The sequence below is a fragment of the Thunnus maccoyii genome, chromosome 5 (genome assembly GCF_910596095.1).
Source record: "Thunnus maccoyii chromosome 5, fThuMac1.1, whole genome shotgun sequence".
NCBI lineage: Eukaryota > Metazoa > Chordata > Actinopteri > Scombriformes > Scombridae > Thunnus > Thunnus maccoyii.
In genome coordinates this window covers 19,642,803-19,667,252 of record NC_056537.1, presented here as the reverse complement: position 1 = coordinate 19,667,252, position 24,450 = coordinate 19,642,803, and the positions used below count along the sequence as shown (strand labels likewise).

At 40.0% G+C, this 24,450-nt stretch overlaps 3 protein-coding genes across 6 annotated transcripts; 2 read left to right on the top strand and 1 right to left on the bottom strand.

The window, feature by feature from the left end:
• Positions 1-356: 356 nt before the first annotated feature.
• On the top strand, positions 357-6,353 carry impdh1a (IMP (inosine 5'-monophosphate) dehydrogenase 1a). Of its 2 annotated transcripts, XM_042412171.1 has the most exons (15): positions 357-592; positions 1,295-1,393; positions 1,945-1,993; positions 2,797-2,898; positions 3,049-3,123; positions 3,297-3,503; positions 3,638-3,725; positions 3,816-4,015; positions 4,096-4,186; positions 4,300-4,395; positions 4,611-4,754; positions 5,050-5,191; positions 5,305-5,448; positions 5,540-5,623; positions 6,108-6,353. In XM_042412171.1, exons 1-15 carry the CDS (start codon positions 357-359, stop codon positions 6,127-6,129), a joined length of 1,779 nt encoding a protein of 592 aa, XP_042268105.1. In that variant the 3' UTR covers positions 6,130-6,353. The 2 variants fall into 2 exon arrangements, with proteins under 2 accessions (XP_042268105.1, XP_042268104.1); XM_042412170.1 differs by having other exon boundaries at positions 3,638-4,015.
• Positions 6,354-8,673: 2,320 nt separating this feature from the next.
• Positions 8,674-17,192, bottom strand: prrt4a (proline rich transmembrane protein 4a). Its single transcript, XM_042412744.1, has 3 exons — positions 14,196-17,192; positions 12,987-13,940; positions 8,674-11,428 (listed from the first exon to the last, which is right to left on the bottom strand). The coding sequence occupies exons 2-3, from the start codon at positions 13,807-13,809 to the stop codon at positions 9,318-9,320; spliced, it is 2,934 nt and encodes a 977-aa protein (XP_042268678.1). The 5' UTR covers positions 13,810-13,940; positions 14,196-17,192; the 3' UTR covers positions 8,674-9,317.
• Positions 17,193-17,332: 140 nt separating this feature from the next.
• si:dkey-5i3.5 (uncharacterized protein LOC565091 homolog) lies at positions 17,333-22,863 on the top strand. 3 transcript variants are annotated; one of them, XM_042412747.1, is made up of 5 exons: positions 17,333-17,506; positions 18,914-19,197; positions 20,368-20,614; positions 20,810-20,856; positions 20,974-22,863. In XM_042412747.1, exons 2-5 carry the CDS (start codon positions 18,961-18,963, stop codon positions 21,169-21,171), a joined length of 729 nt encoding a protein of 242 aa, XP_042268681.1. In that variant the 5' UTR covers positions 17,333-17,506; positions 18,914-18,960; the 3' UTR covers positions 21,172-22,863. The 3 variants fall into 3 exon arrangements, with proteins under 3 accessions (XP_042268681.1, XP_042268679.1, XP_042268680.1); XM_042412745.1 differs by having other exon boundaries at positions 17,387-17,506; positions 20,810-22,863; XM_042412746.1 differs by lacking the exon at positions 17,333-17,506 and adding an exon at positions 17,514-17,607 and having other exon boundaries at positions 20,810-22,863.
• Positions 22,864-24,450: the final 1,587 nt, after the last annotated feature.

Genomic DNA, 24,450 nt, shown 5'->3' with positions numbered 1-24,450 from the left:
CCTATTTTGGTTTAACTGTGGGACTGGAAGCAAAACAGATGGCAAGACAGCTTTCTCCAATGTCAGGTGTGTCTGAAAGGTGTTTGTGTTTGTGCACTCCAAGCATGGGGTGTTTATGAGTGCTTGTAATTGAAAAGCAAATCGAGTGTGTTGTTGTGTGTCCGCTGGGGCCACTGTTTACTTGGAGTGTGAAAGTGTGACTTTGTGTGTATGATACAAGTCAGAAGTCCTTGAAGAGTGTGTGTGTGTGTGTGTGTGTGTGTGTGTGTGTGTGTGTGCGTGTGCGTGTGCGTGTGCGTGTGTATATGTGTGAGGTGGAGGGGCCTGTGGAGGTCGTAGCCCTGGATTTCTTTGAGATGGAGGGTCATGCTTATGACCGATTTGGGGATGGGGAGAGGGACAACTACCAGATTGACTACAGGAGGATTGTAGGGGACATGGAACCAGCACGGCCTCGCACCTCAAACAAAGAGGGGGAACAACCCCACCCCTGTGGTGCCTATGTCCACTCAACGCCACATGGACATGGGCATGAGACAGCAGCACAGCGATACAGTGCTACACGTATCCAAGCCGGATACGAACCAGAGAGGTTAGTCTCACTCTCTCCTTGATCTTTCACCAGCCTACATAGACCATAAGTTCATGACCTTAACATTACTCCACACCCTTTATGATATGCAGAGGTGATTGTGTGAAGCCTTATAACAACCTTATAAACACTGTATCTCCTGCAGCAATTGAGATGTTTTCACTTTCTAGTAGTGTTGACTCTGCGCTTTTACAAGCCCATTTATCAGCTACCTGGGCAGCCAACCAAATCCTCTTACTTACTGTACTACCGTCATTGGTGTATAGAAGGAATTTCCATTGACTAGGACGGATTTCTCTTGTTAGCATTTCCTGTCTTCACTCCAACATTTGTAATAGGATCTGCCTACAGCATGTGTGTCAGACATAGAGGTCAAAAGAGAGACGAGAAAAACAACATGCATGTTTTACATAAGGGACAAATTTACCCATGATTTATGCACACTGCTTACAGTCATGGGAAGTAATGGATGGAGGATTGTGTTAAAATATTGGCTAAAATACACATTGAAATATTAAAAATCTGTGACATGAACTATAATTAGATGATATCAATTAAAATCTTGTATTAACTCTATGAAGCTGTGAAGTTAGGGTACATGATAGAGATACAAGTGTCATCTGTGCATTATCATATCTTTACACACTCAGCAAATATTCATATTTTTAGCTGTACTATATCATGTATGTGTTAATACTTCAGCATGGCGGACTACTTGATCAGTGGAGGCACAGGTTACGTCCCTGAAGATGGATTAACAGCACAACAGCTCTTTGCTATTGGCGATGGACTTACATACAAGTAAGAAATGCTAATTTAAAAAATACATAGATACATTTCACTGACACACGTGCATGTGCATACACAGAAACACAGAGTTATGCAATGTCTTCCATTAGGTGTTTAGTAATATCAGTGATGACACATCTGCTTGGGTTTTATATGGAGGATTATTTTGAGTAATAGTACTTTCAAGGATGACTCTGAGTGGTATCACACACATTAAAAGCAGGGCATGTGTGTGTGTTTGTGTGTGTTTGTGCACATATCAGTGTGTTAATGGGTGTCATTGTAGTTTCCTTAATGGAGGCTATATGCAGGGTTTATCAGTGTGCAGAGGATAAATGCAGAATGTTCTTTCAGAGGGTTGAAAGGCTGACAGATTATGTCTGCTCAGTATCAGCTAAGTTTAAAAAGGGCTGCGTTGTAAAGTGGATATGCACAGTCCACATACACTGCTAAAGCTGTATGATCCAGGTTTATCGTAGTGATTGTTACTAGTATGATTTGATTTAAGTCATGCTTTTCCAGTTCAAAAGCAAGATGTTCTCATGTTTTCTCTCTCCTTTCAGTGACTTCTTGATCCTCCCTGGTTTCATAGATTTTACTTCTGATGAGGTGGTGAGTATCACAGGCCACATACTGTTTCCTGGTGCACTGTATATTGTTTATATTTAGTTAGTTAGTTGGGACATTTGCTAACCTTCAGGTAAGTGATGACAGCCACTGCTGCAATCCCTCTCAGGACTGCAGTTGTAGATGATACCACAATGAATAATTTCTTTGGATAAACTTGAATAGTTATATTAAGTCTTGGGCAAAAGGATCAAAGTACACTTGGTGCAAATAAAGTATCTCTACTGCTTTCTGTTTTTTATCTGTACTATTTTTAATGCTAATAGTGGTACTGCAGTCCTTCTAATTCATCCCTATCTCTTTGCTTTATTCCTTAGTTATGGGTGCTTGAGCACTGGGTTGTTTATTTGACTTGCTTTGTTTTCGTCTTTGCAAGCCCTGCTGGGACATTAAATTAATTTCATGCCTAGGTTACATGGGTTATTGTTAGATAGCAGGTGTTCAAAACAGACACACACACACCTGCGTCATCAAACTCTAAGCAGGTGAATTCGGAAAGTCAGCCTCTAATGTGCCCAAATGGGCTTTTAGGCTTACTGCATGGCAACATAAAAACAAACTCTAACATTTGGTTAACAAATGTGCTGCAGCTGCAACACTGTAGGGACATTGTTTGTGGACAACAGGTTGACAAATCTCTCAGCATCAACGCACACACCATTGGAGTATCTTAGAATATGTCATAGTTAAAGTTCAATTATTTCTCAGATTTACTTTGCTCTGTGTGCTTATCAACGTAATAAGATCATATGATAATGTCTCCGTTTACAAATGCTCCCCATTTTTAGGATCTAACTTCTGCATTGACAAGGAAGATAACCCTGAAGACACCTCTTATTTCATCTCCCATGGATACAGTCACAGAGTCATCCATGGCCATCGCTATGGCAGTGAGTACAAGCACAGCAGAGCCTTACTGTACATACACCGTACCTAATTGTTCGCTCAGTTTAGCACCATCCTGCTCCACAGACAGTGGCAATTGCACCAAAATGTAATGAATAATTTTTTGCTCTCCTGTCTCTATTTGGCTACTTCAGTTGATGGGTGGGATTGGAATAATTCATCATAACTGTACAGCTGAGTTCCAGGCCAATGAGGTGCGCAAAGTCAAGGTAAGATGGAAAAGTCATCCAAGACATAAACTTACAATAGACATAAGAAGACATTGAAACATCCAGGACAGCCCTCCTTCAGAAGAAGATATTACTTTCAAAACAATAAGTATTGTAACCACTCAACCACTCAACCACTAACCACTCAACACACGTGTTTTTCTTGTTGTCAGAAATTTGAGCAGGGTTTTATCACAGACCCTGTGGTAATGAGTCCCCGACACACAGTGGGGGATGTGTTTGAGGCCAAGATACGCCATGGTTTCTCTGGGATCCCTGTTACAGAGACCGGCAAAATGGGAAGCAAGCTGGTCGGCATAGTCACCTCCAGGGACATAGACTTTCTGTCTGAGAAGGACCATGACAGACCCCTGGAGGAGGTGTGTATATGGGTGGTGTGTTTATGTGTGCATCCTTGAGAACATAATATTTGCAGCAGTTATATGATGTCAAATAACTGGGTTGTATACTGATATATTTTTCACTGTTGGAACTGAACATCTTTTTGATCCAGGCAATGACAAAAAGGGAAGATTTAGTTGTTGCACCTGCTGGAGTCACACTAAAAGAGGCTAATGATATACTGCAACGTAGCAAAAAAGGTAAATCTGTGAAGATGTGCTCTAGAGCAAGTGCAACCCTTGGGCTGTTTTCTTCCTTCTTTCACTCATTTTACACCCTTACTCTCTTAGGCAAGCTCCCCATCGTGAATGACAGTGATGAGCTGGTTGCCATCATTGCTAGGACTGACTTGAAGAAGAACAGAGATTATCCTCTGGCTTCCAAAGATTCCCGTAAACAGCTGCTGTGTGGAGCTGCGATTGGTACCAGGGAGGACGACAAATACAGACTGGATCTCCTCATGCAGGCTGGCGTGGATGTGGTAGTCCTGGTGGGTTTTAACTGCAATATGATTAAGCTTTTGATTAGTTTATGATTAGACTATAATTGTCATATTCTTTTAAACTACAGGACTCCTCCCAAGGAAACTCATTGTATCAAATTAACATGATAAACTACATCAAACAGAAATACCCTGAACTTCAGGTGGTTGGAGGAAATGGTAAGTCCTCCTCCTTTCCAGCTTTTTTTTTCTACATTTGTACTATGAAAGTTCCAATCTTAAGCATGTCTCCCTCATTCAGCTCTTTTCTGTATCTCTGTCTCTCTATCTAGTGGTGACAGCTGCTCAGGCTAAAAACCTCATAGATGCAGGCGTGGATGCTCTGAGGGTGGGCATGGGGTGTGGCTCTATCTGTATCACCCAAGAAGGTATGTAATAAAGACTACAGAACTGGGAAGATCTGCTGCTTTCAGATAGATATATCCACAATGTCAACAAAACTCTCCTTTATTTTTTGTAAATTGTAGGATTAAAAACAGACAGCAGACTATTTCACACCCGATTAAACTAAACCATTGAACATAAAAATGTATAATAGGTACACTTTGTGGCCAACACATGATGTTTTGTACTTGTTCCTCAGTAATGGCATGTGGACGGCCCCAAGGTACATCGGTATACAAGGTTGCAGAGTATGCCCGACGTTTTGGAGTGCCAGTAATTGCTGACGGAGGCATTCAGACTGTTGGACATGTGGTGAAAGCTCTGGCCCTGGGAGCATCTACAGGTGAGAAAACACTACATTCTCCTATTTCCTGAAGTCTTGAATTTGCAAGATTTACATTTGCATAATTTGGTGGATACTTCTATGAAATAAATGTGGAGATGGGAGATCACAGCCTTGCTTGAGTACATATGGAGAGGACACATAGCTGCTGATGGGCAGTTGTAGAGATCTAAGTGTAATGGGCAACTTTTTTTTGTGAAATTGATTGCTTTTTGTTGTAGTCTTTTTCCTCTCACCTGTTCACCTTTGCTTTCAACATGATTTCATTGCATTTCTTTGATATTTCTGCCCTCAGTGATGATGGGGTCATTGCTCGCAGCAACTACCGAAGCTCCAGGAGAATATTTCTTTTCAGATGGTGTGCGTCTGAAAAAGTATAGAGGAATGGGCTCCTTGGATGCCATGGAGAAAAACAACAGCCAGAAACGCTACTTCAGGTGGGGGTTTGGGGGTACAGAGGTCCTTTCCCTTATAAACACTTACTCTGCAGAAATTTACATCATGGCACATTTATCTCTGACTCTGTGTGAATGCATTTGTGTGTGTCCAGTGAGGGAGATAAGGTGAAGGTGGCACAAGGTGTCTCAGGATCAGTACAAGATAAAGGCTCCATCCATAAGTTTGTTCCTTACCTCATTGCGGGGATCCAACATGGCTGTCAGGACATAGGAGCCAAGAGTTTGTCCATTTTACGGTACGGGAGCGTTTGTGTGTTTCCCATAAGTTTGTATTGTGTGTTGTGTAAGGGTTTTAGCTTACTATGAGCTGTGTGTGTTTTGTCCCAGGTCGATGATGTACTCTGGAGAGTTGAAGTTTGAGAAGAGAACCATGTCTGCTCAGATGGAGGGGGGAGTTCATGGCCTCCACTCGTAAGTCTGATCCTTGACCCCTGGCTTTTGGTGAACTTTTCCCCTCCTCTGCAACTGCTCCTTATCCTATGTGTCTCTTTTCTGTGATCCCCTTCCTTCTGTCTAAATATTTTGGTGGCAGAGGTGGTTTGGTGAAGTCTGTCATCATCTGTTTCCTCTCTTTCCTTTATAACAGTGAAGGTACTAATACTCACTGTGTGACTTAGCTTCATTTGTATTCAGTCTGTGTCAGAAACCTTTTACTGTCAAATTGAATGTAATTTATCTCTGTTTAGCAGCATCAAATTTTCTTTTCTCTTCCTTTTCTTACCCATGCTATCATATTAGATATTCTTTTGTGCCATGTAAGTACATCCATGCAGTCATCACACCTCCATCTTCTTCTTTCATTCATTCATCTCCATCCAAGATTGTTTTTGCAGTGGTGAAATGTTATTGCCACACAGAAAATACTTACTCCTCTTTTTTTCTATTCCAACTGTAGTTACGAGAAGCGGCTTTACTGAGGCAGGAGGAAGAGGAAACACTCGATCAGGACCTAACGTCCCAACCCCAGCAGCTATGAGCAGATGCAGCGGGCGCGTGTGATCAAACTACAAACACAAAAGCTCTCATTGCTGTACAACATCCATACTTCAAAATCTGACACTGCTTTTCTATGTCCTCCTCTCTTTTTCTCGTCTGTCAGTCCCATCTCTGACCCCTTCAAGGATAGACAACACAGTAGACCTGAGACTAAAGTAGGACAGTCGCATTAATGGACGCCACTGCTCATGGACTCTTTATCTGTCTTTTTCTTGCTCTATCCGAGGTGTAGTGGGGGTAGTGTAATCAACTGCTATGCTGATCCCTTTTAACAAGCAAACACATGTCATTAACCACTTTAGGACAAGATCGCTGTTCTAATGGGAGGCCTACCTCCCTTTTGGCCTCTGAGAGAAGAGCGTACAACAAACCTCACAGAGGTACAACCCATCTTCAAAGCTCATTTGAAATATTGTACTAGATACTTAAACCTGCTGTGCGGAACTTTTACATATAAATGAATGTCCATTACATTCAAGCCTTTGGCAAATGAGTTCACACAATGCTGATTAAGCCTATCACCACCAGATAAATCTCTCTGTTTCTCACAGTATACCAGAGTTTTTAATCTGGTGTTTGGTTTGACATTCCCGTGTTGGCTGGATGAATGCATTCCACGAATGCTCTATGGGCAGAGCATGTGCTCTAGCCGAGCCGGCTAACCTCAGGTTAGCTCTCTGCTAACTTGAATGGGGATGAAATAATTTAATTGTACGGCCCTTTTAGACATTCCAAATGTTATTGGACTGAATTGATCAAATTTTGATAGGGAAACAAGTTATTTTGCAGGGGTTGTGTGATGCTCAAAACAATTTATCCACCATTTTACAGCCTCAACAGCAGCAACAGAGTAGTGCTATGGCGGAGCCTATGATGTAAGTGCGTGTTGACAGTGTTTTTGTAATTTCTCTCCCTGCCAGAAGGGGGAGACAAAAGTCCCACACTGCAGCTTTAATTTTTAGCAGGAATCCAGGCAGTCAGATAGTATCATTTAAAGTAAGAAAGAAAAGGAAGAAAAAAAGCTGCATGCCTTTGGCATAATGCTTTAAATGTTCTACATTTTATTTCATTGTATGGGGAAAGCAACACAAAAGTTAAATCGCTTTAAGACAACAGTACTCTGCTGATATTGAGAGAAAAAGTGTAAAGTATGGTCACATTTTCTGGCCTGCAACATTGGCTTACTGAGCCAGGAGTAAACATAAAGCACATATAGTACAATTATGCTCTCATAAATGTTTCACTGCACTGGTTAGTTTTTGTTTAATTAAATTAAATGTCAATATTTGATGGGAAAGGAAGCTCTGCTCTGATCACTCTCTCACTCAGTTGTATAGTCTGGTGAGCTCTTTGAATAGGCTGCACTTTTGTAGAAAGGACCAAAGTTATAATGTCAGCCTTAATTCATACAGTATACATATATAACAAGGAGCGCCTTAAAGGAGCCGTTGTGTGTAAGCTCACTCTGGATTTTACTCTGTCAATCTTATTTGGAGTAGAAAACACTGTATGACAAAATGTTTGAGTGACAAGATAGGAGAGTATCCATTTCACTTTAAGGGTCTTTTCATGATTGTACATTTTAGTTATCTGGTTATATCTCAAAAAAATTATCCCTACTTTCTATTTATAATGCAAATGAGTCCACCTTGGCGTACGTTGTAATCTTCCATATTCTCATTTTGCAAAGACACATTATTAATAACATAATATAGATTGTACATAATATATAATATGGACAGTTATGTATCTTTTTTTTTATCAGGCTCAGTATTTAAAATCTTAAATGTCAAAGGTGAGTCAATGAAATTGTGCTATGTCAGCGGAGCAGGTTAGTAACAAACAGATTGTGCAGGCTGTTGTTGTTTTGTTGATTGAATTGTAGTCAAAAAGATTTAATCAGTTTTGAAAATTGAATTTTCTGAGAGCAACTTTGTTACATACTGTATATTACTATATAAGCAATGTATTTTATTTTTGGGAATAACTTGCATTTAATTTACCAGTTAAATTAGTTATTGTATTGGTTTACAAAATTATTTTACAGTTTAACAATACTAGTTGACGGTTAGCGCAGAAAATAATCGTCTTCTTCTAACATCCACCCTTAGGCTTCAAAATTCTATTTATTGTAAAAACTGTTGCAATAATAAAGATAATTTTAACAAGGGCATTTTGACATATGTATTTTTTTATATATATATTTTTGTCATATCTCCAGAAATATACAAGCATTGTTTGATGATAATCTTGTCTCCTGTGTAGGTGATTTTTGTCATTACAAATGAAACCACTAAAGGGCAACACAGATGACATTATTCAATATAAGTTCTAACACTGGCAGTACACAGGGTCAAAAAGCATCAGTGAAGAAAAGCTCAGAATATTGCAACTTTATTGCAACCATAATAACTACAAAAATTTCAAACATATTACTGAAATAATACAAAGACATGGTAAACAAACTCACCCTGTGTATTTATGATTTTTTCTTGTTTAATACACCACACTTAAAAATATATCAGGAAAGTACCGCATCCCAAAATGCCTGTTTTCACACTGAGGATTCATGATGAAGTACTTGTCCGCCAACTCTGTAGACACCTTTATGGGCAGCAAGGTGCTGATCATGTGTCAGCAGAATATTGTGCTTTACCATTTCAGTCAGACTGTGATTTTTAGCTCCTTTGACAAATTAGATTTTAATATTTCTAATATTACTCATTATGGTTGCAACTGTAGATGAGTCTGTCTCTGCGGCCCTACTGGCTAATCTATTCACTATTGAAAACAATACATCAACAGTATAAAACAAAACATCTGGAGTCTTTGAATTTCTCTCTATGGGATAGATTAATATATCAAAAATCTCAATTTATCAGTTATACAAATATTAAAACTCCTGCTTAAGTTAACTTCTTGATAGCATTTGCACTATTTAGCAACAGATATTTGATGAGCAAGATTGAATGTATATAATATCAACTGTACAGTATTTAAAGAAAATAAGTTATGGTTTACATATTGCATCAATACAGTTTAATTCTTCCAGAGCTATTTCTGTACAATGTCATGTGTGCTCCAATCACAACTGGGCATCTATAACTTCCTACAATTCAATGGTGTCACTGCAAACACTCAAAGCGTCAATTTGTCTGCACACGCTGACAAACTCTGCCTGTACAGCCAGATCCCATTCCAGCTGTTTGCTCTCACTCAGGTGTTTAGTCCCCGCCAGTCGACCAGATCCCTGGCTGTCCTGTGAGGCTAGGCTCAGGGTTCGGTAACGCCTGTGGTAAGACAGGTGGGGGATTGCTCGTGGAAGGCTGCTCTGAGTAAAGTTTTGCCCTCTGTTGGCCCAGGAATGTGATCGCAGCTTTCCTGTCTCCTTTGGTTTGCTGCATAGGCCCTGGGTTGAACCAGAGACACTCCCTTTCCAATCCGGTTTCTCTGGTGATGTTGGAGGTTTGTTGTGACATGTCAAAGAGCCATGAGGCTGGGAAGGTATTGAACTAGGCAGGACATTCTCTTGATCCATGTCTCTACAGGAAGAGGTTCGATATAAGGCGTTTTCCACAGAGCTGGACACTTGCTTTGATGTGCCTTGGCTAGGAGAGCTCAAAGAAAGGCTGGAGGAAGCATGGAACAGTCTTGGCAAACCAAATATACTGTGAGAGAATAAAGATTCACTGAACAGAGCCTGGTCAATGCTGCGGGACAAGTTAATGGGAGATGGGGGCCGCAGGTCCACAGTAGAGTCAGTCTCCATACCCAGGCTATCTAGTGAGGAGAGCTGAGACTCCACTGCATTTTTAGACTTGTGTGGTGGGCTTGGGGGCGTAGGTAGAGGTGGTACAGCAGTCCGGGTTTGGCTGAATTTGGGGATACAGTCTGTCCCATTTCCAGGAGGATCCACCATGGAGCAAAGAGGGAGAGCCTCTGATTGTCCCTTAAGAATGACATCACACACCACCAGCTTTTCCTGCTTACCCTGGGACCAGGTATCATGAGAGGAGAGGACAGGAGAATTTAGACTGACCTGAGAGGGCAGGGTGAGCCCTCGTGAAGGGGAGCTGCAGGATAAACGGGACCACGATCCAGGCCGGGGCTGAGTTATGGTCTTGATAGAGTTGTTGTGACTGAATAGAGGGTGTGTGCCAATGAGAGACAAACCTAGACACACTCCAACCTCACAGACCCTGCAGCCTACCTGGTAGCCCCACCAGGGCCAGGGCGAAAACCCATAACCATCAACCCCACCCAAACCAAGGGCATGTAGGATCCCATAGAGCTGTAGGCCTCCACATCCTAACAAACACAACGAAGCGCCTACTCCAGCACCTGCTGCCCTGCCCCAGTCTTCCACCTTGGCAAAGGGGCAACTTGCAGGTTGCATCACTTCGGGAGATCCTCCACTCTCTCCATTGTCATTCAGCCTATAGATGTGTTTAGTATCGACTTGTATTAAGCAGTAAAAGATGAGGTAGGAGCATGAGAGAAAGACAGTGAGGCATACAAACACACCCTGGGGGAGTAGAAGGATCATGGTGGGGAGGCTGTGGAAGAACTGGAGCATGCCAACACAACCTAGAGAGACTCCAAAATGCAAAAGGCACATACACAGTAATAGGCAAGGTTTGGGCAAGGCTGAGAATGAAGTGGAAATAGCAAGTGGGAGTGAAAGACGCATGCGTGAGCGCAGAGAAAGAAGGAGGAAGGCCAGGGAGAATGCAGAGATCAAACAGGGGAAGGGCAGCTGAGAGAGCAGCAGAGAGCCAAGAGGGGGAAGACGATCTTGGTGACTGTAAGCATCATAAAGCAAAGAAAAAGCTTGAGACCCTGAAAATGCTAGCAGGAATAAGTGCAGCAGAGTGAAGTAGGGGCTTCCTGGAGGACACCGCAGAGGCAAGCCTAACAGGCAGACCACAGAGATCATACCAAACACAGTAAAGACAGATCCCAGGCCGTAGATGTGTGCTTCCCAAGCAAACCCCCATGTGGCGAGGGCAGAGTTCCAGTCCGAATACAGAGGGATGAAAAGGGAAGGGCTGAGAGCCAGTGAGGGGCGCAGAGACTCATTAGGTGTAAAATCATCTGGGTAAATGGGAGTCCAGGACTGGTTTGATGTCTTACAGGGTGTGGCTGATGTGTCCATGTTACCATCAGGCAGGAGAGTGCCACCGGCCTTTGTGACCTGCTGGTCATCATCCTTGGAGTCTTCTGTAAAACAAATACAACAGAATAACATATTACTAACATATATATTGTGTCAATAAACAAAATAAAACATGGTTTCAGCTGGCAAAAGCATTGAAGATAAACCAATATCATACCAATATTTCATGGATAATTTGATTGAATGGATATTTAATAATCAATATTTAAAATGATAGAAAATGTAGTAAGATGACTTTTATGTTTACTTAATGTAACATTAAAATTAACTTTCCACTGGAGACAGATTTTTATTACATTTTGGGCTCTGAGTTAATTAGCAGTTTTGATAATGGTGGCATTAATTTACCCATGAAACCAACATAGTAATCTAAGTGATAAATACAGGCTAAAGCACATTGTGTCCACAATCTCCACTGTCCAAAAAGAGAGCATGAGAGAATCTGCTCTGCTGTGTGAAGTTAATCCATTATAAAAGAGAACAGGCTTCTAACTGGGAATCTCTAACTGGGTCACAGAGAGAGCGGGAGCATGAGCAAGTAGTGCATGTATGTGTACGTGTTCGTGTTTGAGTGAGAGAGATGTGTGTGTTGATTAGCCAGTATTGACCTCATTGCTGCTCTCATTTTGTGAGGTTATTATTAAGCATGGTCGAGGGGTGTTATTGTGCTAATGTTACATCATTTCAACAGGAACCTGCAGAGGTGTTTAACTTTCATGTCTGACAGTGATTGTGTAACCCATAAATAATGAAAGCAAGTCATTCTCTTAGTGAAGTAACATTCGGAGTAAGCTGTATGGAACCTACTGGTTATAAATGGAACGTGTCCTATTTCCGGTCCCCCATTGCTGGTAAAGTCATTGTGTCAATGCAGAAACAGCAAACAAGCAGTGAGATACCTATTAAACAAATGATTTTCACTGTGTTCACTAAAAAACACATTGATTTGCTGGCAAGTCAGCAGCACATCCTCTTTTGACAAAAGTGAATTTTGCTAATATTTGGTACAGTTAATCAAAAACAAACTGTTTCTGGTATTAAATGCCGGGCAGCTTCTGGATTTTTCACACATATCTGTCATAGCCCTACTTACCCTCAATGCTTGCGGACACAACACATCATTTACTTTGACAAGTGAGTGTTATTGTGTGAGTGTGTAGTGTGCGTCATATGTGCAGGTGTGCACCACATTATTATAATGTTTGCTTGTAATGGACAAACATTGCAATAAGAACGAAATGTTTATTTTCTACATTAACCAGGGAGTGGATGACTGAGTGGTAGAATTCCTCATAAAAGGATTGACAGAGCAAGACAAGGGAGGTGAAGAGTGAAAGCTTGGGGGAGTGTAGTGATGCAAACCACTCTGTGAATGTAAAACAACTGTGTCTGCCAGCAGAATACATATCACAAACACTGCAGTAGACATAGACTGTGAGTATTTTAGATTTCATTTAGTAATTTAATCAACTAACACAAAAACTACCTTTCACAATAAATCAGAAGTGAAAAGTGTTTCGAGTGATTGCTGTCAGGTTTACTAAATGATAGATGCTCCAAATGTATTATATTTCATTCAAGGAAAATGTAACATACTCTTACCTTTTTCTGTCTCCATGACAGCTCCTCTTTGTAAAATTCCATCTACATTATTCACTTCATGCCCAGTCTCTTTCACTGGGACAGTCCCCTCCTGTATTTTCCCCTGTGTGTTAACAGAAGAGCCAGCAGTCCATCCCCAACTGCTAGTGGCTATGGGTGGAGAGATGTAGTCAGGGCTGGGCCCAGGTCCAGTAGACAGAGGTGAAGTGAAGTCCTGGTCTGATCTGTCTGATGGAAATGCGCCAGATAGAAGAAAAGGTAGATGGCTATCAGGTGTTTCATTCCTCTTGACTGGGAAAGTTGTCTGATTATCTCCAGTGTGTGTGGGATGCAGTGTAGTTCCATTTATGGTCAAGATACTGGTATCAGCTGGCTCATACTTTAACATTTCTTCAGTAGGTTGTGGTGGTGCTCCTACTGATGGTTGGGTACCCTCCTCAAAGGTAGCATCTTCTGCAGCACGCTCTGTGGGTCTGGATATGATACGTCCCTTCTCATCACCATATAACGGAGATGTCTCTGAGCTCTCCTGTATATCAGTATATTCACCAATAACCCCTTGTCTATCTATTTCCTCAGACGACGATAAGGGCCAAGTCATTGGTAGATCCAGGGAGTCAATACTCTCAGGAGCAAACATGGCATTCCCTGGTGCTAAACCAGATCCATGAGGTCTCTTTGAAGGCTGTGTGAGATGCTGCACTCTCATGTCAGTGTCTGTCCATTGTGTTTCCTTGACATTTTCTCCAGTTAAAACTGTGACATGAAATGAGAGCGGCAAGGAGAGGGGGAGGAGAAGATAAAGATTCCACGGAGAGAGCATGGTGAGGGTCCGTAAACTTCACTGCAAAAAGTCACATGCTGTAGGCTTTGGAGGGTACTGTCCAATCACATGTTTGACAGATCTCAGGTGATCTCATTCTCAGGTCTCAGGTGATCTCATTCTTAAAATACCTGTGAGGAGAAAGACAGAAAAATCTCATTAAAATGCGATAAACATACTAAAATGCAAATATTGTGCATGGAAAAACATTTAAATGAGGTATATGAAAACAGTATATCGAAAACCCTCTACCCTTTAGTCCTATGACACACACACACACAACAAACGTTAGAGTGCAGAGATCCATTTATAATGACAGCACATTAGGAGACATAAGTACACTACTCCTCTATTTGTTGTAGCCGCTTTCATTTCAGTGTTCTTACCTCATCAATAGCCCACTCTGCTGCAGCCTCTTTAAACATATATGCCGCTCTGTACTGCTGCATGCCTGCAGTCTCTCTGCGTAGCACTCTGTGTCCTTTCATACTCACTGTGCTGTGCCCCTCATCTCTCCATCAGACAGTCGACACATGGGACAGACCCCACCTCCTCCAGACAACCCCCGCTGTCCCACACTCTGCCGCTGCCCAGATCTGACAGTGAGTTTGCCTGTTTGCATCCTGAATCTACGGCATTATCCACACCACACTGAGTATCATCTCTTTTATTGTTGCATAGGAACCTTACTGCTTTCTCTGTTCCCCACATACACTCATACACACATCCCTCTGGTGTGTATGACGTACAGTATGAGATTTTTTGTTTGAGTGTAGAGAGAAAAGGGAAGTCAGGAAAGGAAAGGGGGGGAAAAAAAGGGAAGGAAAAGGCATAAATATGTCATGGGGGCCAATGCACGCTCATCAACCAACAGGCAGGCTGTACCCTGCACACAACTATCCAGCACTATAGATCAATACATGGTATTGAGTTTAATTTACAACTGATGCTGTGCACTCCTCTTAAAGTAGCCATCACATCAACAGCCCAGTTTGAAACATGTCACATCAGCAGATGAAGCAGAATATTCTCTTTATATAGCATATGCATAATGCATGATAGTGGTTACTTGTGTGCATATGTACATACAGCACTAGCAGAGACAGCACTGTTTTGAATATAAAATTGCTAACTTAAGACTCCCTAATCACCACTCATGTGATCTTGTTGCCACGTCAATTATTGTGGTAAGAGCTTTTGACATAAGTGATGACTCTCTGGTGGTGGCATGTTACTCGCTGTCTTTATTTTTCTCCTTTCACTATTGTCAGACTTGTTCACATGTGCTGTTTTTACCCAATGGGGAAAATCCAGCAGCCTCATGGCCTAATTCAATTCCCTTGGATGGTTCTAAAATAGACACTGGTCCACATACCTTTGGATGTAGAGAGTTTAAAGCACAGTCACACATTATATATTGTCTGGCTGATGTAAGGTTCTGAAAAGGTCTGCTTTAAACTCTCCATTGACTATATCTGAATTAACAGGGCACAGGATTTCCCAAGCCAGGATAATTGTTGCACAGGCTTTCTGCCAAATACTCATCGATTCTTCTTCCATCAAAAAAAAAAAGGTGATAACTGTGGATCAAACTGCATCACAAATAAATCTGCCAAACATATATTTAGAACATAATGAAGACACAAAGGCTGTTTCTGCATGCCAAGAATAATGCTGGCTGTGACAGCCAATAATGAAGAGAGCAGTTTACCAACTGTCTCTTAAATTTCATCTTGCCTCTGCGCCATCTTCTGCTCACAGGATAAAGAATGTCTGTGCTCCTAACTGATTCACATAAGCACAGTTGAAAAAAGACAGTGAAGGCCATTTCAGATCATTTAGACAGTCAGTCAGTGGTGAAGATAGGAACTTCCCGAGGGGAGTGATTAACCCGCTGTCTGATGAGGACACAGGAAAGCACCAACCCAGCCGTAAGTAAAGGGACCGGAAAGGAACAATGGCAGGCCAAACATATGAGCTCAGTGAGGGACATGGCCAAATTATTGCCGCCTCACACTTGCTATCTAAATTCATTGGGCAACTGGTTTCTGTTTAGACAAGTCATCCTCTAACAAGACAAAGTCAGCAGGGACTGGGGTCCAGCTGGGAATGTGGACAGTCAGGACAAGACACAGAAACAAAGCTGCACAAGCAAAGAGGGGGATAACAACGCCATGGCCTTTGGATAAAGGGTAAAATGACATACTTTAAGTATAATGACATATTTTTTATTGATTGTCTTCTTTCTTGCTTGACGTCATTGTAAATGATTTTCAAGTTTAAATAAAGAGAAATAAATATTGAGCACTACTAAGCATGTCCATGCGAGCATAAAAAACCCTCTACATGACTTGACCTTTTTGGGGTCATAAACTCTCTGCATTGCTGGACCTTGAAAATTAAACCCTGGTGTGTTAGGTCATATCCTTGTCTCACATTTAGAAACTAATCTTTCTTTCTTTGTAAAATGTTATCCCCACATTTACACATTTTCTTGAATGTTCCTTTGAAGGTTAACACCCAGACAAAATGACTTGCGTGTCTTAAGGAAGCTCATGTGAATGTGAATGCGGGGACAAAAAGCTAATGCTACATTGAAGGTCAGGGATGAAACATGTTTCCTTTTTGCGTTGAGACGAAGGTGCTAACTGAGCTGGCTGATAGCGCATTAATATCAACTTTGTAACAAACAGTTGATATGACACAAAAATGTTAGACTAAACAATGTTACCATAAACTTTTCAGATACCTACACTGTTTGTACTGTGCTATGATTTTTTTTTCATGAAAATATGAATTCAAACAATCAGTCAATTTGAATATTCAGTAAAAAATTACAAAATATCAATGGATAGTATAGGACAGTTAAAATCCTTTGAGACCATAGGACATGAAAACAAATACCATGAAGTGGTAACAAAGTTAGGTACCACTTTCTGACCTATCATTTTCTTTTTCAGTCCGGCAGTTATAAATGATTATGAATCATTAATAAAGGGTTGGTGTCTCACATTTTCTAAGTCATCAAGTCTGCAGTTATATTTAATAAGTCATTAATGAAAATAATTAAAGTCTGCAGTTTTAAGTGTTAATAAATTGTTAATAAATGGATTTTCATATGGATGCCCTGCAGCCCTATGGATCCCTGAATGTTATGTCACAATGATTTCTCTGTTGGGGAGAAGAGAACAACTAGTTCTACTTTTTAACTCCCCTTTGATAAAGTCTTTACTGATTAGTTTTATGTAGTCTTCAATTTGTATTATGTATACAAATTGTATAAAGAAAAAAAATAGGCTATACTTTTTGAGTAGATAGATAGATATAAGAATTTTGAACAACTCTCAAGTCTTAGCTTTTCAATCGGTGGCAGGCTGTTACACGAACACAGATATCCACCAGTGTGCTTACATTACTAATAGTGTTGGATCAGATTACGTCTGACTGGTTAGACGGGTCTGACAGTATTGTGGTTTGTCCTAGTATGCATAGCTGTTTATGTTCGAAGGGGGGCAGCAGTTCGCCTGGGATGCGGCGGTTAGCCGAGTGAAGACGGTACACTTATCAGATGAAGAAGGCGAAGGGGGCGTGAGCGGATAGAGACGGCATCAATCTTTCAGCACTGTCAACGATGTACTTTAGAAGAGAAGAGCTCCCCTCATCCATCAGAGCATCACTGGCACAAAACTGAAAATAGGTTAGTAAGTTAACTCATTTAGCAAGGAGAAGAAAGTCTGGGGCTTAACCTAACGCTAACGCAACATTACACACATTTTTGACTACATTGTTAACTATGAGGTGAGTTCTTCTAACTTACTCAGAGCGTTTTGATCGTATTATTATAAACCAGAAAAAGTTGGTCAGCACAAAGAAAGACTTGTATGTTCACGTTACGTATGGACCGAATCATCGTGACGTCTCGCTAACAATAATAGTTACTTCCGGACAACTGGCGGTTGATTTGAATTGCGAAGATGTTTATTTATGTTGTCGTTTTCAGCCGTAACTGTTACGTCCAAAGATAACGTAAATAGTTAAACACGGTGTTCCGACCTATCTGACCCGTCTAATGTGTTCATTTTATGTGCCGTGTAGCTTTGCTAGCGTCTTTGGTTTGGTTTAGTTTGTTGGGATCAGCGGTAAAACCCGAAGCGGATATTTGAGTGGTCTTTCTCTTATGTTTATGATTCTGGATTGAACTGAAATGATTGGGTGTTGTGGGCAAAACAAAACCGACTCTTTACCGAGTGGATTGGACTCTGAGACTGTGGGATGAGTTACACATTTTCACACACTGAAAAACCGGAACCCTTCTCTACTCTTTCTCGTTACCTGGCACCTCCATACACAACCAGACTTAACCATTTTATCACAGTTGTTCCTCGCCCCCGTTTACTCCGCGCCATGAAATTGTATGTACGTGACGCAGGGGGTTTCTACCCGGAAGTTATTGTAAACAAACATTGATTGGTACTATATCATATAACGTACGTACACAAGCTAATGTATTGATGAGGCTAATTTGCGTTAAGATGGCTCAAAAAAGGCTTACACAATTTGTTACTGTTATGGTAACCCTCCTGTTGTGCTCATTTCGTGTTAATTAATTCTGTGTCCCCTTTCCAAAATGACCGTCCCATGACCGCTGATTATAAATCCATAATAATACATATATTATCACCTAATGTTGTGTTGCAAATACATATATGTGGGGGTATGGGAGAGGAAGTGTGTTCATCTGATGAATGGGCATGTGCCTGAACTCAATTTTATACACTAATTGTAGTCTCACCCATTCATTCTAATGACCACAGGTGTACAGAAGTTAAATAAAACACCCAAGATTTAATGAAAATTATTAACATTTATTGTGTGTGTTCAGATGCGCTGTGTGGACTTCATTGAACTTTATGACAATCAGATTAAATGAACTACATGTTTCAGAGAGAAAACTTGTAATTCGTCCAGTTTGTCCAGAATAAAACAGGAGGGTTAAAAGTAGTGTTTCTGTTGCTAGCTTTCACGTTGTCACTTTTACATCTAGTGTTTTTTTTTAAATTTTACATTCTTACTTTTTTGTTCTCTTGTTTTCTCCTTCCTGCAGATAAGTTTGTCATCTTTAATCCACTTGGAAACCCGACAGCTGCTGCTATGTTGGGCAGGACAGCTTTGAGCAGAGGTGTGACTACTCACCACCTCAGTAAAAATGTCACTTTGTACATGAATGAACTAGCATCTCCTGCGTCAGGATGTCAGACCAAAGCCTCTGAAGATAATAAACCACTTACGCTAATGCTGCCGTGGTTGGGATCGCGTCCGCAAGCTGTGGCCAAGTATTGTGAAATCTACTTCCGCACCGGTTTTGATGTGCTCGTAGTGGAGAGTGAGGTAAGGAGAATCTTGCAAAAAACATGAAAGGCCCTATCTAGAGCCAGTGTTTGGTTTGTCCATTCTGGGCTACTGTAGAAACATGGTGGTGCACTCACTCCCTATGTAGATATAAAGGGCTCATTCTAAGGTAACGAAAACACAATGATTCTTAGTTTCAGGTAATTATACACTAATGAAAACATATTAATGACTATTATATTCTGCCAAATCTGTTCTGCTAGATGCCACTAAATCCTACACACTGCACCTTTAATTATTATTTTGTTGATATCAAATGCAGTAGAATAGAGATATGTATCATCCATGCAGAAACTTGTAAACAAGATAAAGAATGAATTGTTAACCTCAGAGATGTTGAGTTAATACAGCACATGGCATTTAATATCCCTTGAATTTAATAGGCTACATTTTGCGTTACAGGCCCTAATACTCAGAAACAGCCCATATCCCATATCAGTGTGAACACACCTCTGAAATGACTCACATGCACCCATTCACAACAAGAAATAGGTGACACAACACATCATTGGTACAAAGGTTCATTTCAAGGATTTTGTATTTGTTGTGGAAATAGATGAAAGTCTAGAGCCAGTGGAGAAGTCAGAATTGTAGCTGTAATAGCAGCTATTTCTGGTACTTCTGTAACATGTGTAGATGCAGTGGAGGAGCCCATACAATGTGGTCTTTAATTGTGGTCACACTGATATACATCTAAGACTGTATGGAAATCACATCAAAATATCAGAGTGAGATTTTTGTCTTTTCATTGGCCAAACAAGATTCTTTCTGTGTCTTGTGGACAAAGGTGTAATTGCCGGTCAAATATCTGTAAATAGTTTTTAAATCACTCCAACTGATGTTCTCATTGATTTTAGCACCTGGAGGAAAAGGGAGAGATAGGTATTATTATTAAGATTTTGGATAAGGTTAGTTACCTGCATAAGCTTAATTCCAACTTTTTAAAGTTTTATATTATTAGCATTCTTTTTTTATTTAAAGATAATGTTAGATTAGGGAAGTTTTGGCTATTTTCTATTTTTCTATAGAATTTGTTTTATATATATATATTTCTATTTTTAGCCTATGACATTGTCGGTCATAGCGACTTTGTCAAAGGCTGATAATAAATTGAATGGTGCTTCAGCTTTCTGTTTGTCTTTACACAAGGTGAAAGAGTTCCTGTGGCCTCGCTGGGGTCTGGATCATGGAAAGAGTTTGCTGGAGTTGCTCAACAGTGAACGCTTTGTGTCCCGCCCACTGCTTGTCCATGCCTTCTCCATTGGTGGCTACACATTTTCTCAGCTGCTGGTACATGTGTCCAAGGACACACAGAAATATCAAGATCTCACAAACAGGATCAAAGGCCAAGTCTACGACAGCTTGGTGGTTGGCTCCCTGGAGACGATGGCTGTAGGTCAGTTCAGTATAAACAGGATTTTACACATCCCTTTTAATTTAATTTCATTATTGTGCATTATCACACTAGCTAGATTCAAAATTGTATATTTATACATGCTAAACCTATGAATATGCATAGAGTAAGCAGCAGAGAGTAAGTAGAAGATTGTCAATGGAGTGTAAATATGGTTTTTCTCTCCTATCTACCCAGGTCTTGGTAAGACTGTATTTCCTCGTTGGGAGACACTGGTAAAACAAGTAAGCCTGTTATACTTTCGAATGTTCAGACGGCAAACAGTTGACTACTTTAACATGGGCATCGATGCGTTTTGGAACAGTCCCGTCACTGCTCCTGCGCTGTTCTTCTTTTGCAAGAACGATCCGCTGAGCGACCCACAAGCTTTGGAGGAATTGATTGATTTCTGGCAGAAACGCGGGATCAACATAACAGCAAAGAAATGGGAGGATTCAACACATGCAGGTCACATAAAGAGGCACCCACAAGAGTATGTGACCACCCTAGACATGTTCCTCCATTCACTCCACATCGCCCCTCTGAAGGCCAAGATGTAAAAGGGCTTCAGCCAAACCTGATATTATCTTGAGTTTGCCTGTTTTCTGTGTGTAACTGGAAAGGTTTGCTCTCCTACAGTGTGTTACAGGGGCAGTGAAAATGAATTTTGGGAAAATGCATCAATTTAATTTACATTAAATATTTAATGTAGGTGGAGTAATGCGATTCTGTTCAGTTTACAAAGCAGAGCTCATGGTACGACACACTCAGGATACTTTAAATGAAGTTTGACAAACATTTCTTATTTATTCCTCCTCATGCAAAAAATGTGCGACTGCACTCTCAGGTTTTCATTTAGTTTTGTAAAATTATGTATAATTATTAGTACTAATTGATCATTTTGGTGACAAATCACAAAAAATAATAACTAAATCACATATTTTTACAAGCAAACCATCATAAAACCAAACTAAAGAATACATAAGAATGTCCTTGTGAGCATAAAGAACACATATCTTAACATTACCCAAACACCTTAGTTGGCCCTGAACCTTAATTTCCAAAGCAAATGAGTTGAATGCTGTTGTTCATTTGCATTGTTAAAGTCATAGCTATTTTTAGAGGTTAAATGACTGCAAACAAAGTCAATAGAAAGATCTGGACAGAGATAGCCAAAATAACAGTCAGTCATCCAGGTAAAGGTATATGCAGAAGTGCTAAGTCAAGGGCAACTGGACTTGCTGATGCTTCTTGAAGAGATTTCGTACCTTCATCGCTTCCTCAGTGCTGAAACAGTAAACTTCACTGGGAATTTAATAATTATAAATTACTATAAATAAACACATAGAACAAAAAAAACATGAACATATATATTAAACTTGATTTAAGAAAAAGGATCACATATACATAAAATGCTACCTATATAACTATATCAGCACCTATATATATAAAAACATTGGTGCATATTGGACAACATATACGCCAATACTGATATATCTGTGATAGGCCAGTATTGGCCGATAATATTGGCTGACTGATATATCAGTCAGGCTCTAGTCAAATTCACTTCACTTTCTATCTAAATGCATCATGATCGTTGTCTTGGAGGGAGACAGTATAGAGACGCTCCAACTTTTTAAAAAACCTGCTCCAAATGTGAACTGCTTGAATAGACAATTGCTAAGAGCTATAGTTGCTTTTGAACTCAAGCAATATCAACAAAATCAGCTACATGATGAGAATTGCCATGCTTTGTATCGCAAAATATTGTGCCATGATATTTTCTCACTCTCCTAATTTAAACTGAAGTATATATTTAAATACATTTAAATATTTCTGCTTTTGGTTACTGCTTCATATAGTATGAACACAAGAAAACAAGAAAACGTTTGCTGTTACTGTAGGTGTGTCTTGCCAGGTTATGTTCCAAGACACTGGAAGTAATAATATTGTTTTATATCTGGCAGCAGCAGGTAGTTTAGAATACACAGAAGAAAAATAGCTGAAAGACTAGTGTTCAAAATTTTAAAGTCTCCATCCACTCAGATATGTGTTTTTCTTCTTGTTACTTCAGTTGGTTGTTTGAGCTTCATTGTGCTGAATGATATTCAACACTAGAAATCTGTTGAAGATGGAAAGTTTCTCTGTTCTTGTCTGAAATTTGAGTTGAAGGTGTGTACCTACAAGCATGATTTGTGACTTCACAACTAGTTTGGAGCCAATCGGGCGAGTATGCAAATTACAAAAGTGTGATGTGGAAACTTGAAGCCTCCAGTGCACAAACACTGAGAATGATCTTTACAGTGAAGTAGGAGACATCTTGTGTCCAGCAGTTAAACTTTAGAAATTAATCATATTTGTATATTCATATATTCTGGAATTTCTAATGAGGGAAAAGGAGGAGATGTCATTTTAAGGATTTTAATGAGATAATTTACCTTTTTTGTGTGGAAAAACCATATTAGACAGATATTATTTTTCAAGGTAGGGTATTTTATATACATCTTTAAACATGTCTGGATGGGATCTGTAAATTCAAACCTCCAACAGAAACTCCCCCAAAAAACTGGTAAACAGTAAAAGTAAAAAGGACTTAAGCGAAACAGTATTTTAACTGTTTCAGGACTCCATTCTTTACCCATCATTCCTCTGTCACGGTACGCAGTAGTGTTTGTTTTATGTTTTTTTTTTTTTAGGCATAGTGGCTTAAACTTTTGTTGGGGGTTGATTAAGTCAGTTACATAGACATTTCTCACATTGTCACTTTGACCGTGAACACACGGAACCGACACCTGGCATGTTACTTATGAAACCAGCCAGTCACAGGGTGAAGAACCTTTCCACTTTCTAGTTTCTTGTCATTAACCTTACATCTCTGAAGGATTTTGTATATAGCCATAATAGTGACTTAGAGCACATACTCTTCAATGCACCAAATTTGTTTTGTGAAGCAAAAAAATGCAAGTCATTTCCATAAGCCATTGTTAAGCACTACGATCTACTTTCTCCAGGTAAAAATATCATTTCATCACTGCACAGCCTTTTATATTTATTCAAATAACTCCAGGAACCATGGACTCTTGAAATTCCACCATGTTGGTGTAAGTGATGGTGATAAACAACACTTCAATATATCCAGGAGATCATATTGTCCTCTTGAGCCAGAGATGGCCACAATGCTGTTTCATTGCTGTTTATTGCTTACACAATTCCTTGACACTCAGTGCCTTAAGAAAGGCGCCACTCTGTTATCACAATCACAGGGTTCTTCAGTGAGTTTTGTATACGGCACTGATTAAATGTGATATCCGTCACCCACAAAGATCTCTCTTATTTGTCTGAAATTCTTCTGTTACTATCAGGCCTGCCTGTTGTCCGTTACACCATTAGACCAGACAATAAGCCTCAGTGGAGAACCTGTATAAATGAAGAGCACTTTCATAAACTACCAAAGCAGCAACTAACAAATTAGACTTGAAAACTGTTGTGTATAAATTACAAGTTTCCATTGTTTTGCAAATGAATTAAATATCTGTTGAAGGTGATTTTTGAACATGAAATGGTGCCTCTAACATTGTGAAGCTTTTTGTCTTGTAACTTGAACATACATAATATCTGATTTGTGAACTTATTATGCAAACATATTTTTGTTGATGTATTCTATGGCCTTAATTTGGAAATAAATTTAAAGGCATACTGTTTGAGGTGTGATATTTTTTCAAACTCCATTTAATGAAAATTACAAATACATTTCAAATGGAAGGTAAACTTTGCCCATCTGCTCTGTGCTTAAAGTGTGTGTGTGTGTATGTGTTTGTAGAGGAGTACATCCACGACAC